A 15237-nucleotide genomic window follows, 5' to 3' on the forward strand; every position below is an offset into this window, starting at 1 on the left:
TATCTCCACCCTGTGGCTCACAGTCCACTTTTTCCTCCAGTGTACTTTAAAAGAATTTTGAAAAATTTTGTGTCTGCACATTTTTATGTGACATCTGAAAAATGTTATCAGAAATGTAATAGTTGCAAAAAAAGTAACTTCTGATGTATTGTATATTTTACCTCTGTTTATTGGCTTATTATATATCATTCTTTTCAAACATTTTTAGATGTATATTTATAATGTACATCTTTGACTCAGCCTATGTTAAAATACTACTGAGCAGCTTCACATAGAGCATAAGAACCTTAGAACAGTATACTTACAATTCTTCCCTCCCATCTTTTGTAGGTCTTAGATTTTTTGTGTTCCCCCTGCCATGGCAGAGCATCTGTAGTGTATCAGAAGGGAACTAATTCCTTCATAAGTGCCGGTAACTGCTATGAACTGATGCCCTCCGTAATCCCGTCAGCTTCTGTTGTCCTAAAAACCAGGCACTAATTTGGGTCACAGTGCTGAGAGAGTGACTCTGGTTTGCTCCCATGGGTGGCCATTTGCCCTTTTTGAAATTTCAGGAAGAAGGAAACATCTGAATCTTATTTAAGAGGCTATTTTTCAAACCCATTATTTGGTTTTCATAGTTAGCTGTCCTTTTTAGCAGAATGCTGGGATTTTATCCACTCCAAGAGCATTATGTAAACAGACTGTGCTTCCTTAAATATGGAAAAATTCATTGAGATGCTTATTTGCCACTGTTTTAGATCTTGTTCCATGTTAACAATGGTGCTGGTAGGATAACAGCCACGTACAAGCCCAAAGCTCAGAGTGCTCTCTGTGATGGAAGATGGCACACTCTTGAAGCTAGCAAAAGCAAGCATCACTTGGTTCTGATTGTCGATGGGAATGCAGTTCGTGCTGAAAGTCTACACACCCAGTCCACCTCGGTGGACACCAACAATCCCATTTATGTCGGTGGCTATCCTGGTATGTACGAATGTCTGCTTTGCTCATTTCCTTTTAAGGACCTTGCCACTGGGGAGAAGTCTTAGTTCAGGCATATATAGAATAGGGATTAAGAAAAACATTCTCTGAGTGATAAATCCTTTACCATTTGAGAAAGGCTATTCAGATACCTAGGAATTCTTGGAAAAATCGAAACAGTCTACACACTTAAGGTGATCAACAGGTAAGACTCCGAGAGCACCAGATGTGATGTAAGCTGGAGGGCTCTGCTGAGGGGCTCACCTACATGACTTGCAAAGTACAGAGTGATTTGGGGGCAAGAAGTCATTTTAGAGGACAGACACGCTTCTCATCCTCTCATGTTGATTTTGTATTAGAATTATGCATTTCATATACTCCAAGTCATCATTAACAAACAATAATAAAAAGTATTTTTATGACTTTTTGAGTCACAGCTATGCCTTAAAATGACTATAGATTAAAAGTTTCATTACTTACGCTGTCACTGAAGCCATTATTCTAAGTTGGATATAGAAAACACTTGAGATTATTTTTGCTTGTATTGTGCTCCTGTCATGTGATACAGTTAAACAAAACTTCTCTTCTTCCCTAAACAGCTAATGTGAAGCAAAACTGCTTGAGCAGCCAGACCTCCTTCCGGGGGTGTTTGAGAAAGCTCACTCTGACGAAGGGTCCACAAGTGCAGATCTATGACTTCAGCAGAGCTTTTGAACTGCAAGGAGTTTTCCCTCATTCCTGTCCTGGCGCCGAGTCCTGAGCTTCAAGGAAGCTCCTGGTTGGGAATCGTCGCTTACATTTTGAGGAGAATTCTTTTTGTGACTTAAAATCTCACTTCAGATTTCATTTCCAACTCAGGTTAAGTGTTTCCAGAGAGACATTTTGGTTTCTGTTAAACTAAAACCATGTGTGCAACAAATACCTCGATGAAATAGTTTAAAATGGAAATGGAATTCACTGGACCGCTTTTTTAAAGTTGTTCTAATGAATCTTTGTGAACATGGGTATTCTGTTGATTACTGAACAGTATTTCATGGTTTGAATTTAGAGCTTCTAAAAATATCACTACAGATGATAATAGATTAGAACAGAGAATGAATACTTTCATTTCTTTACCGAAAATGTAAGCTCTGATTTCTGCAGCTGACAGGCAATGGTGCTGGGTAAGTTCCAGCAGAGGGCACCAGCTGTTCGCTGCGAAAGCCTTTGCACAGGCCTGGGAATCCTGCGGAAAGAGAGTAAGCGAAGATGGAACCTCCCTTAGGAATGTTACCCCTCAGGACCTGACCTAACAGGACTTCGCAGGATGAGAACAAAACAAACAGTTGGCATCACAAACACTTAGCCAATTTTATTGTAATTAGCTATTAATGGTAATTACCATAGATATGGTAATATACTAGTTACTGTCTATTTTCACCCTTCGGGATGAGAGTTTTCCTTAATCAGCTAATTTTTCTGGGAGAATGTCATTTCAAAAGAAGGGAAATTTAAAATAGCCACACATGTATACTGTGTTAATGAACTAAGCATTTTAACTCCCTGACTTTGGGTGTCTCACTTGGTTCCCCTGATCTCATTCTGCTCTGTGGCTGTGGCCGGGGTCCAAATGGCTGCTGTCCTGTATGCTTCAGAAAAATGATGTCATTTTTCAAATGCTTACTTGGAAAGGTCACTACCTCTCTTAACAATGACCTACTTTTCCATTATGGAAGGTGATTGGTTTAACTTCTATTTCTGCGAGAGAGTCTGATTTGGTAAATAAGGAAGGCAACTGTGGCCCTGGTGTCTCTTCTGTGCCTCATTTGTGTTTCTGAACACTTGTGGTGATCCACACCTCCTGGCCGATGTCTCTGAAACTTGTCATTCCTTCCCAGTGAAATATCTCACAAAGACATTAGAGAAAGGTGGCAGCTAGTTGTGGAAGGTCTGACTGTTCTGGGGCGCCTGGCCTTTAAATAATGCAGACAGCTGCAGGCCTAAGGCAGCTCACTGGGGCAGCCGGGTTAGGACAGGGGCATCTGCCATCCCTGCAGCAGAAGTGCACAAGGAGCCCCTCACTATGCTGTGGGGGCCTTTCTGTCTGTGTCTCTGTGGAAACCATCTACAGCGGGAGATGATAGCTGGGACATTCCAGACCTTGTCCTACTACGTTGGGTGAGGAGTTGATCCAAACCGGGACAGAGCGCAGATTACAGAAAAGCCCTAGAGTTTGTTTCTCCCCCTCCACCCTCTCCCTAAAACAGAGACTGGGCCTTTCATGGTTGTAGCTGTAACTATTAATGAGGCCTCCCTTAAAAGATCTCCTCAAGGGAAAGTCCACTTCTGTCCCCTTTGGCCTTTCACTGAGCCCACAGTAGAGAGATCCCGCATTCGCTGTCCCTCCAGGGTGGTAAAGAACCTGGGCTCAGGTCAGACGCCTGGCTCTGACCCACCGCAGGGCCTTACCCTGGTCCCATGACCTCTCGGAAAGGCAGGTTCAGGCCTTTGGGGCTGGTTTGCCAGATAAAATATAGGACACCAGTTAAATTTGAATTTCAGAGAAGCAATGAACAAGCACATTTTTCACTGTAAATATGTCCTATTAGCATGGCATCCTATGTTTTTTATTTGCTAAATTTGGCAACTTTATCTGCCAAATTTATCTGGCAGCTAAATCTGGGGACTTTACAGGCCACAAGGGCCTAAAAAGATTCCTACCCATTCCCTCACTACCAAAAGACTCAAAATTTTAAAAATCTACATCTCAAAAGACATGCAGCAAAATCTTTTGAAGATCACATCTCTCCCATGACGCTTTTATTGAAACATATATAGTTTTTAATTCTATTTTTGGTGGCCCAAGCATTTGCTTAGTCTGCCTATTAACCCATCACTCTATTTTTTTAATTATGGTAAAATATAGATAAGATAAAATATGCCATTTTAACCTTTTTTAAGTATAGAGTTCTGTTATATTAAGTATATTCACACTGTTGTGCACCATTGCCACCATCGAGCTCTGGGACTCATTTCATCTTGCAAAACAAACTATTCCCCTTAAACACTAACTTCCCACTCTCCTCGCTCCCCAGTCCCTGGCAACCACCATCCTACTTTCTGTCTGTATGAGTTTGACTACACCAGTTATCTCAATATTTGTCCTTCTGTGACTGATTCATTTCACTTTCCATTATGTCCTACAGGTTCATCTATGTCATGGCATGTGCCAGAATTTTCTTCCTTTTTAGGGCTGAGTGCTATTCCACAGTGTGTTTATATCACATTTTATTTATTCATTCATCCATCAATGAGCACTGAGGTTGTTTCTACCTTTTGGCTATTGTGAATAATGCTGATACAAACATGGGTGTACAAATACTTGCTTGAGTCCCTACTTTCGGTTCTTTTGGGTATATAACTAGAAGTAGAATTCCTGGATCATATGATAAATCTATTTTTATTTTTGGGGGGAACCTCCATATTTTTCTTCATAGTATCTAGCATTGTTTTTAAGACTCAAGTAGGGTTATGATACCAGTATCAAAAAGATATGTATTTAAGAAGTATTATTCAAACTGACTTAAAAATAAGAAAACACCTGGATAAGACAAAAACATTAACCTTGGTGAAATTTAATCCTCAATCACACCTGCCCAATGATGGGCTGGTTTAAAGGTAAGATAATTATTAAATATCAAAAACAAGAAAAGGAAATGCAACTAACCCATTTAACATAGCTGTATAACTTTTGTTAAGGCCCAATTTATATATTACTGATTTTCCTATAGTGTCTACACAATAATCTCTAAAATGATGCATCGTAATCTGGGATGATGCACTCATGGCTGAATATGGAACAACCGTGTATCAACACAAGCTTATGAATTTAGTGCTAATTTAGTGTTCAAACCAGAAATTGAAACACAAATAGGTAAAATGCTCTATTAGAATTGTTGGGGCCTAGAGGTATATGTATTTTCACCTTGAAACACTATAAATCAACAGCTAAATCATAAGACAGCAGTCTGGGAATTTACAGGGTAGCTGTAACGAGGCTTTGCAAAATGCACAATAGCAGCATGGTGGGCTGCAGTCCAACTCACAAAGTTCTTTCAGATGCACGGTGGTGTTTGAGTCTAGAAAAGGGAGTGTGGGAACATGACACAGGGGTCTAAACTGCACAGCTGAAAGAAAGGGCACTGTTGAGAGTAATGGGGAGTGCCACTGGCAGGTGGAGAGGGAACAGAGTGGATGGGGCCTGATCATGAAGAGCCCAAAAATTAGGCAGGTAGGAAGGAGACAGGATACGATTCCTTGTGAAGCAGCAGTGCTTTCCATCAGAGTAGTACAACGAAATGGTGCACTTCAAATCATAAACTGGCTGGAGAGCACAGCCTTAGTCAGCAGGACTACCTGGTGGCTGATAACCAGGGGCAGTGATACATGACAGCAGCATCGTACAGGAATGTGAGGCTCCAGCAAAACATCAGCTTTAGGGCAGCAAAGGACCGCAGGGCTCGACAGGGAGCTTGGAGAAACGAGAGTGGTGATTCCGTGGATGGAAGATTTAGTGGAGAAAATCACAAGCTCAAGTTCTGCATGTGCTGAATTTGAGAGGATGATGAAAGCACATCCGAAGGGAGGTGTCTTAGCTGGCTGATTGGAGAGGAGCTGGGGCCAGCTGAGTAGAGCTGGTAGGGCAGGAGGCGTCGGCACCCCTGCCTCCCACGTGTCCCGTGACCCCCACGGAGTCCTGGTTGAGGAAACATCAAAATGGACCTTAGAACTACAACGAAGGCAAACCGGCCAAGAAACTCTCATCGGACAGTAATGTGTATGTGCGTTTCCTTAGCCGTGATGGGTATTGATAAGGAGTCCTCAGTAAAAAAGCTGTTCAGAGACTCAATGGATTCTGAGTCTTCTGGATTCGGCAAATGGTTTCTCTTACTACATATTTCATTTTCTAAAGGTAATTTTTTTGTAAAAAAAAAAACGAGGGAAGCAGTGATGCAGAGATAATTTCTTATGATAATGCTGCCTGGTGACAGTGACGACACTTTATTCATCCCTCACAGAAACTCTTTCATGTCTGATTTCCTACTTTAAAATCTCGCAATAGCCGTATGTTTACCCTTCAGCCATAATAAACTCCCTCTATACACTGTTCTCTGCTTTTTTCTCTTGCTTGGAACGGAGATTGTAGACATTTCTGCTCTGCCCCCAAATGAGGACTCTTTTCATAACTGCAGCCTCTGTCACTCATACACCAGCCCCTGAACCACTTGCTCTGCACGTCCCAGTCCAGCAGTTCCGAATGTCTGCAAGTAAACAACAGCCTGAGGAGCAAGCATCCGGTCATTCTCCTGGCTTGGACTACTTTGAAAAGCAAAGCAAATGTGAGGACATCTCCTGTCACCTTGTGATAACTCGTTTTTTCTTTGGTGTATTTTGAAGCATGAAGATTTCTCTGTCAAATTAATACTTCATATAATTTTCAAAATCCCAAAAACATCACATAAATTTCAAGTCTCTATTTTACTGCGTGCAGCTACATTTTTATCTTCCAAAATCTTCGCGGTCTTTCCGGATGGCCCCGTGCAGCACTGACTGCTCTGCTTAGGGGTCTGTCATTGTTCCGTCGTTCAGTTACGCTCGCTTTTCCCCCTGAACGTGTGTGCCCCTGGATGATCCTCCAGCTGTTCCACAGCTCCTGGAAGGTCCCCATTCTGCTGGCTATTTCTTGGACAGCTCTCAGAGCTAACGTTATAAGGGCCTGTGGGGGATTATTAGTAAGGAACTGTTGAATTTAATATTAGTTTATCAATTTTTTCTACAAGTACCTTAGCAGTGTAGTCCTTCCTATAAATTTCAAAAGCTCTTTGAAAATGGAATTCCTCTGCCATCTAATAAGCATAGAACAAATGGCAGAATAAGCCCATTTTGCATAATACATAGTGAAATTTTCAGCTTAACACATTCTGAAATGTCAAAACTATCAGGTTTTTTCCAGAAAATGACAGACATGGCTCCTGTCCATTTTCAGCTCTTTCAGTGTCCAGCAAGGACACTCATTGCTGAAGCAAGCACAGTCTAAAGCCAAGCACTTGAATGAGAACATAACAAAAATCATGTATTTTCTCTCTGGGTAACATAATTTAGTGATTTTTTTTTCTTCTTACTGTATATTTGGTGGGTAATACTTAATTACAAAGCATTAAAATAAAACTCCAGTTTAAATATTGAAGAACAGCATAATTAGAGGAATTTCATAGCTGTGAAAGAGTAAATTTTATGGCAGTTTGTTTTAGCCAGAACCACTATAAGCATCAAGCATTTCATCAATAATCTAATTTTTAGCATGTGTTCAAAACCCAAATGTGATGGTCTGTTAGGAATGAAAAACAGTAAAAGCTTTGAAAAAATTGAAGGATGCTGAGCTGTGTTTCTATTAGGTGGTCAGAAGAGAACAACTAGGGAAAGAACATCAGTCAAGAGAGCAGATGGGACCTTGTGAGGTTATATTTGGGGCCTTGCAACCAGACTAGAAAGGTAAGCAGGATTTATGGGTGGAAGTTAGTCTGGTTAATACTATATGACTTAAGTGTAATACTGTCCCCTGGAACTTTGATTAAATTGAACGTGGGATTTAAGAAGAAATATGAATGAGAAGGGAAAAAGTAAAAGAAGAAAATTATCTGGTCGCTAAAGTCATTCATTAAGTGTGGCTGGAAAAAAAATGTTCCAACTTGGAATACCTTGGAAAGTTTCCATCTTGTAGGTAAGATAAGCAGTGAATCAAAGAAAGCATGTCTTCGCAAGACCACTTTTTCCTCCTTTCATTAAGTGTTATGCTGGAATTGAGTAAATTGAGAGGGACAAGAGGAAGACAGGAATCCTAAACTGGTAAAGTGACTAGGCAAATCAATTAATTATTACTGATTCTTATGACAATTCTCAAAGTCAAAGGGAAAGTTATATATATATATGTATGTGTTTTTTTATTGTTACTCTTATTGTTTCAGTGTTGTAACAACAGAAAATGGGATAGAACTTGTGGTCTAAATATAATTCAATTGATTTCTTATGAAAACAGAAAACATCAACAGATCTTCAGATGCATATAGCCGGACCCAGAGTCTATCATATGTGACATTCACAATGTCCAGGATACAACTCAAAATCTCTCAACATATGTACAACTAGAAAATAGAGCCAGTTCTTAAAGGAAAAAAAAAATTCAATAAATGCCCATCTCAGAATGGAATTATCAGAAAAAGACCATAAAGCCACTATTATAACTATGCTTTATAAGGTCACAGAAACACATTTGAAATGAGTGAAATAATACAAATTCTCAACAGAGAAATGGAAAATAGAAAAAGGAACCAATTGAAAACTATTGAACTAAAAAATACAATATCTGAAGTGAAAAAAAAATCACTGATGTACTCAATATCAAAATGAAGATGATAAAATAAAGGATCGGTAAGCTTGAAGATAGAACAGTAAAAATTACCCACCTTACCAAATAAAAGGTAAAAGATTGAAAAAAATAATAAACCCAGTGTCAGGTTCCTATAGATAACATCTAAAGATCTAACATTGTATGATTAAAGTTCTGTAGGGAGATGATAAAGAGATTGGAGTGAAAAAATATTTTCAGCAAGAATGGCAAAAAAACTCCCAAAATTTACTTGAAAGATGTGAATTCACAAATTCAAGATACTTAGCTATCTCCAGGCCGAATAAACACAAAGAGAACAATGACTCAGCACATAATAATTAAACTTCTAAAATCCAAAAATAACTAAAGAATTACTTAAAGCAGTTAGAGAGAAAAAGCACACATTACCTACAGGATAACAATGATTCAAATATCCATGAGCTTCTCAGGAGAAACTATGAAGGCTGGAAGACAGCAGGACCACGTCTTTAAATCATTAAAAGTAAAGAGCTTATCAGCCTGAAATTCAAAATCCAGTGAAAATATGAAAATATCTTTCAGTAATAAAAGTGAAATAAAGATATCCTTAGATGAAAGAAAACAAAGATAATTCATCAGGAGCAGGCCTGCTCTTGTGCCCAGAGCATACAATGAACTCTTAATACTCAATAATAATATAAACATCTCAGTTAAAAATAAGCAAAAGATTTAAACATATTTCACAAAAGAAGAAATATGAATGGCCAACGCAGAAGAAAAGATGCTCATCATCATCATCAGTCATTAGAGAAATGCAAATTAAAAACCACAAGGAGATCCAACTACCCATTCTCTAGAATGGCTAAAAGTGTTGGCAAGATGTCCTGCAACTAGAGCTCTTGTGCATTGCTGGTGGGAATGTAAAATGGTACAACCCACTTTGGAAGATTAGTTATTTTTTAAAAAGTTAAATACACACCTACTATGGTCCCAGCTATTCTATTCTTGCTATTTATCAAAGAGAAATAAAAACATATATCCCTACAAACACTTGTAAGTAAATGTTCTTAGGGGCTTTATTTGTAGTAGCCAATATCTGTAAATTCCAGATGCCCATTAATAAAAGAATAAACTATAGTATATTCATAGAATGGAACACATAGAAATAACAAGGAATAAACTATTGAGACATCAACATGGATGAATCTCAGATATATGCTGAACGAAAAAGCCTAACACAAAAATATATACTGTATGATATATATAAAATTCTGGAAAATACCTGGGATCAGGGTGAATGAATAGGAGTAGATTACAAGCGGGCATGAGAAATTTTTTGAAGGGATGACTGCTGACTATCGAGTTTGTGGTGATGGCTTCATTGGAGTGTACATATATCAAAACCAATCATTTTAAAGATCTGCTATTTAACTGAATATACCTCAATAAAGTTGTAAAAAAAAATCTATTAAGAAATGTGACTTCCCCAAATCCCCCCTCTTTAGTCCCATACCTGTTGAGAGGTCCAGTTTGAATTGCCCTTGGGTATTTGAACTTGATACCTCAAAGCATACTGATAGCAATGTGCAGAGTGAAGTGTGAACATTCCTTCAGGGAAGAGACTGTCTCTGCTCTCACATGACATGACTGACCAGTGACCTGGGGGCTTTGTAATTCTCCATTAAGTGAAATACTCTGTGATTGCTGCTGCCAAGGTAATTGAAATGTCTGTTTATGTCAGTTTTAACTACAAATTTTCATGTATTTCCAATTTCTCCAATTAATTTGCTGTCAGTGAAGTGATGAGAAATGAATTTTTAATTGAGGAGCTACCCTGAGTTAAGCCTCAGGATAGTCATTTTAAACCTGTACAAACAGCAAGTAAGGACAGATAGAAGGCTTCAGTGATTTGACCCAAAACACTCTGGAAGCAAATTTTTAAAAATAAATACATTTCTTCCTGGGCTTGCCTAATAGGTCCACGTGGAAACCAGGAGAATATGCCAGGAAATGAATCTTGAGGATTCTGGAAGGAGTGGGACTGAAAAGGGAATGAATATAAGGCCGGCTAAGAGAGTGTTGCTTCATGGGCATTTTCCATTTGAAAATATAATACAGACCTTGATTTTATTTATATATTTTTTCTCCCACCAGTCTGCCCATAAATCATTGAGAACTCATTTCAGTCATTTCAGGTCACCAATCACTATCACTCTTAATGTTATGTTTTTGGTCATGTATAGAATAAATACTAAAATTCCATTTTTGCTGTGACAACCTGCTGCAAATGTTCAGTGTGTATTTTTCTCAAATTTCAATATATTTCATTTCCACTAAATGTGGATGCTCCCCAAATTTCCAGTATTGACTTTTTCTGTTTCTCCTTTCTATAACTTGGATTCCATCTACTGCAAAGGTTGGAAATATAACCTAAGTGCAAAGGATTCCAAGAGACTAAAAATACCTATATCCACAGTCCCTACTTTCAACATCTAGTTGCTGTTGTCTACTAGGCATTTCCACTTGCATATGTCACCCAGCACCTCAAACTCACCTTGTCTAAACATATCTATATCCTTCCCTCATCCAGCCAACCCAATTGGCTTCATGTCTGGATTTCCCTACTCATTGGTGCCACCAGCATTCTCTCACTAAATTATAAATTCTCCCCTTGTTAGAAATGTTAGAAAAATCTTGATACTCATATCCAATCAGCTACTCAGTATTACTGCTTTTTCCTTTGGAATGTTGTTTGCATTTGCAACTTTATTGCCATTTGCTGGTTTATGTCTTTTTTCACTCATTCAGTAAATAAATATTGAGCACCAACTATATGAAAGGTGCTATTCTTGGTGCTACTAAGTGAACAAAACAAACCAAGTCATGCTCTCATGACTTCATCTGTCCTTTTCAGCTCAGGGCTCTCTGCTCAATGCAGCCAGCTCACGCTACTAAAACGCTCCTTTGATCATGTCACTATCCCTCCTCTAGTCTCTCAGGGGGCTCTACAAAATAAATCCCACCCTCCTGTAGTTCCAGTCCCCTACAGACTGTAGAGGACCTTTTCAAACTCCCTACCTCTGAATCCTCTGTCTCAGTCAAATAGGGCTCTTTCCTGTTCATGAATACCTCTTGGCTCATTCCCACTTCATTACTCTTGCTAGTTCTACTCTTCCATCTGTAATTTATTCCTCTCATCTCTCTGCATGTGAAATTCTAAATTCTCCCTCTTCTGTGAATTCTTCCCAGCCCACTTCTACCTTTCTCTTCCACTTCTGAATTATTTCATCACGTAAGCCTGGCAATTAATCATACTTTACCATAGGGCATTTCACATTGCAAGAGCTCCTTATCAATTGCATTGTTATTTATCTATAAACATTTGTCTTTGCCCCCATCGTAAGCAGTGCTTCTTAATTAACAATACTTGATGCAGTGTATCTGATTGCAAGAATTTGGAAGGACTCCTTCTTTTAGGAATCATTAGTTCTGGCAAAGTGTCTCTTTTTTAATTACTGAAGTATCACCAATATACAATCTTATATTGCTTTCAAGTATACAACACTGTGGCTCAACAGTTACCCATATTATTAAATCCTCACCCCCACTAGTACAGTTACTATCTGTCAACATAGGAAGATGTTACAGAATCGTTGTCTATATTCTCCATGCTGTACTACTACCCCTGTGACCAATTTATATTATGATTGAGAATTTTTGTACTTCTTTATCACCCTCACCTGCCCACTCACCCACCTGAGCCCCTCCCCCATGGTAACCACCAGTCACTTCTCAGTGTCTATGAGTCTACTGCTATTCATTTTGTTTTGTTTTGTTTTCATATTCCACAAATAAGTGAAATCATATGGTATTTGTCTTTCTCCATCTGGCTTATTTCACTTAGCATAATACCCTCTAGGTACATCCATGTTGTTGCAAATGGCAGGATTTTTTTATGGCTGAATAATATTCCATTGTATACTACATTTTCTATATCTAGTCATAACTTGGCTATTGTAAATAACTTAGCTATAATTATAGAGGTGAATATACCTTTTTGAATCAGGGATTTTCTTTTCTTCAGATAAATTCCAAGAACTGGAATTGCTGGGGCATATGATATTTCTATTTTTAGTTTTTTGAGGAACCTTCATGCTGCTTTCCACAATGGCCACACCAATTTACATCCCCACAGACAGTATAAAGGGTTCCCTTTTCTTCACATCATTGCCGACACTTGTTACTTCTTGTCTTTTGGATAGTGGTCATTCCAACTGTTGTGAGGCGATATCTCATTGTGGTTTTGATTTGTATTTCCCTCAGGATTAGTAATTTTGAGTATTTTTTCATGTGTCTGTTGGCCATCTGTATTTCTTCTTTGGAAAAATGTCGCTCAGGTCCTCTGCCCATTTTTTAATTGGGTTTTTTATTTTTTTTGGTGTTGAGGTATACACGAGTTCTTTATATATTTTGGATGTTAACCCCTTATTGGATAAATCATTTATGAATATATTCTCCCATACTGTAGGTTGCATTTTTGTTCTGCTACTCATGTCCTTTGCTACAGAAGCTTTATAGTTTGATGTAGTCCCACTTGTTCATTTTTTATTTTGTTTCCCTTGCCTGAGGAAATATGACAAGGAAAAAATTGCTCATGATTACTACATTCAAGAGATTTTTGCCTATGTTTTCTTCTAAGAGTTTTATGGGTTCATATCTTACATTCAGGTCTTTGATCCATTTCAAGTTTACTTCTTTGTACAGAGTTTGACAGTAATCCAGCAAAGCTATTGAAATAGACAATAAATGTTATTTTGCATATGAAATCATGGGAACTATTGAAGTTCAAAGAGGAAATATGGAGAAGGCTATTGACATGTTCAACAAATTTTATTAATTTAGACAGATCAGAAATGGAGATGGTTCATCTATACTCACCCTGTTCGGTCACCATGCTCAAACAGAAATTGCAAAGAAATATGGATTAAAACCACCAACATTATAACATAGGGGGGAAGGAAAATTACCCTCTTTTTAAAATAAGTTAACCCCCTCTTCAACTGAACCTAAATACACTGTCATGAACTGTCATTCCTTGCATCAGTTCACATTTAAGTGTTGGACTGGCTGTTGAGAGAAGTTTGCAATGTGGGAATAAAAAGTTTTATTCTCTGTGCAAAAAAAGTAGCTTAGAACCTATTAAAGGTATATTAAAATAAAACTGCTGTAAAGCATACAAATGGTAATTGGCTATCAAATAAAAACTTTGTTTTGTTAAAAAAAACATTTAAATAGACTGAGTAAAGCAGATTGTTTTCCTTAATGTTCAGGGGACCTGAATAGAACAAAAAGTAAAATATTTTTTGACTTTGTAGGGGCTCATATGTTTGGGGGCTATTAATAAGATTGTATATACCAACTTGTAGTTCATTAGACATAGACAGAAGGAAAAGGTGAGAAAAAGTCCTAAGATAGGATGCAAATAAAACATTATGGAGCTTAGCTCCTGCATAAACAATAAAATGATTAATTGCATCTATAATTACTCCTAAGAAGCAACTAAGTATCTTTAAGTTTAAAGGGGAGGGGAGCAAAGGATGTATTTTCATATTTCCATATGGAGAGAGTGAGCTGTATACAGACCATAAAGTGGAGAGGTGGGGCCTGGATCAGTTGCTGAAAAGCAATAATAATGAAAATATTTCTTTATGTGCCTAGAGTTTTAAAGTTCAAAACAGAGCTTTAGAATTTTCACAGTGCTCTTACTTAAATAATCACATTTTACCATCACCTCCTGCAGCAGACAGAGGTGTAGGTGCATAAGGTATAGGTAAGAATCCTACAGAGGAGAAAGTTGGGGCTCAGTGTGCCAAAATCCTTTATAAGATGTTTCACACCTAATAAACAACGGGGTAAACAAGTAATCTTGATTGTTGTTCTAAATCCTTTGGAAACAGCTACCTAGTTCTTGAATGCAGCACTGACCTGACATGCAAAATTTTTCCTGAATAATTTAAAGCAAAGGTAATCCATAGGGGAGTATTTTTAGGCAAAAGTAATAACCAAGATAATCCTGATGGAGTTTTATTACATAAATTGCTCTCAGGTAGATAACAGAAAAAAGAAAGCAGCCACAAGATATTATACTTCCAAGGTGCTAGAGACAACATTCATTCATTCAATAAATATTTATTAAGCAACTACCACATGCCAACTACATGCCAACCACTGTGTTAGATGTTAGGGATCCCTGGCAAGCAAAACAGGTATTCATCCCCATCCTCAGAGTTTACTATGCAGAGTGTAGGAAGTGGGATGAATGAGATAATACATTCTGTTTTAAAAGGAAATCTTAAGTGTTACAAACTTTAAAAAGCCCTAAGAATTGAGTGCTGCTATGTTTTGAATATGTCCCCACACAATTCATAAAAGTTTAAAGCTATCTCCCAAGGGGATGGTATTAGAAGGTGGGGCCTTTGGGAGGTGATTAGGTCATGAAGGTGGAGCCCTCATCAATGGGATTAGTGTTCTTATAAAGGAGGTCCCAAAGAGCTCTCTTGTTCCCTTCTACCACATAAGGATATGAGAAGTCTGCCACCCAGAAGGGGGATATCACCTAACAATGCTTCCATCTGGGTCTCAGACTTCAACTTCCAAAACCGTGAAAAAAAAATTTCTGTTAGAAGCCATCCCATCTATGGCATTTTTGGCACACCAGTCTGAAGGGACTAAGACAAGTGCTGTGCTAGCCTATGAGGGGTTGACCTGGTCTAACCTGGTACTCTAGCGGGACAGAGTAAGCTTGAGAAAGTGGTGTCAGGACAGGGATCTGAAAGTTGAGCAGGAAGTACTAAGGCAGGTGAGAGAGGGGT

At 38.3% G+C, this 15237-nt stretch overlaps 1 protein-coding gene across 3 annotated transcripts in view; it reads left to right on the forward strand.

Moving 5' to 3' along the window:
- Window positions 1–6819, forward strand: part of LAMA1 (laminin subunit alpha 1) — a 147324-nt gene extending 140505 nt beyond the window's left edge. For all 3 annotated transcript variants that reach the window (XM_037008353.2, XM_037008354.2, XM_037008355.2), the window contains 2 exons: window positions 741–963; window positions 1560–6819. In XM_037008353.2, coding sequence (XP_036864248.2) covers window positions 741–963; window positions 1560–1720 — 384 coding nt within the window. In that variant the 3' untranslated portion in view covers window positions 1721–6819. The remainder of the gene's footprint in view (window positions 1–740; window positions 964–1559) is intronic.
- The last annotated feature ends 8418 nt before the right edge of the window (window positions 6820–15237 follow it).

This window comes from Manis javanica, chromosome 9 (assembly GCF_040802235.1).
Source record: "Manis javanica isolate MJ-LG chromosome 9, MJ_LKY, whole genome shotgun sequence".
Classification (NCBI taxonomy): Eukaryota; Metazoa; Chordata; class Mammalia; order Pholidota; family Manidae; genus Manis; species Manis javanica.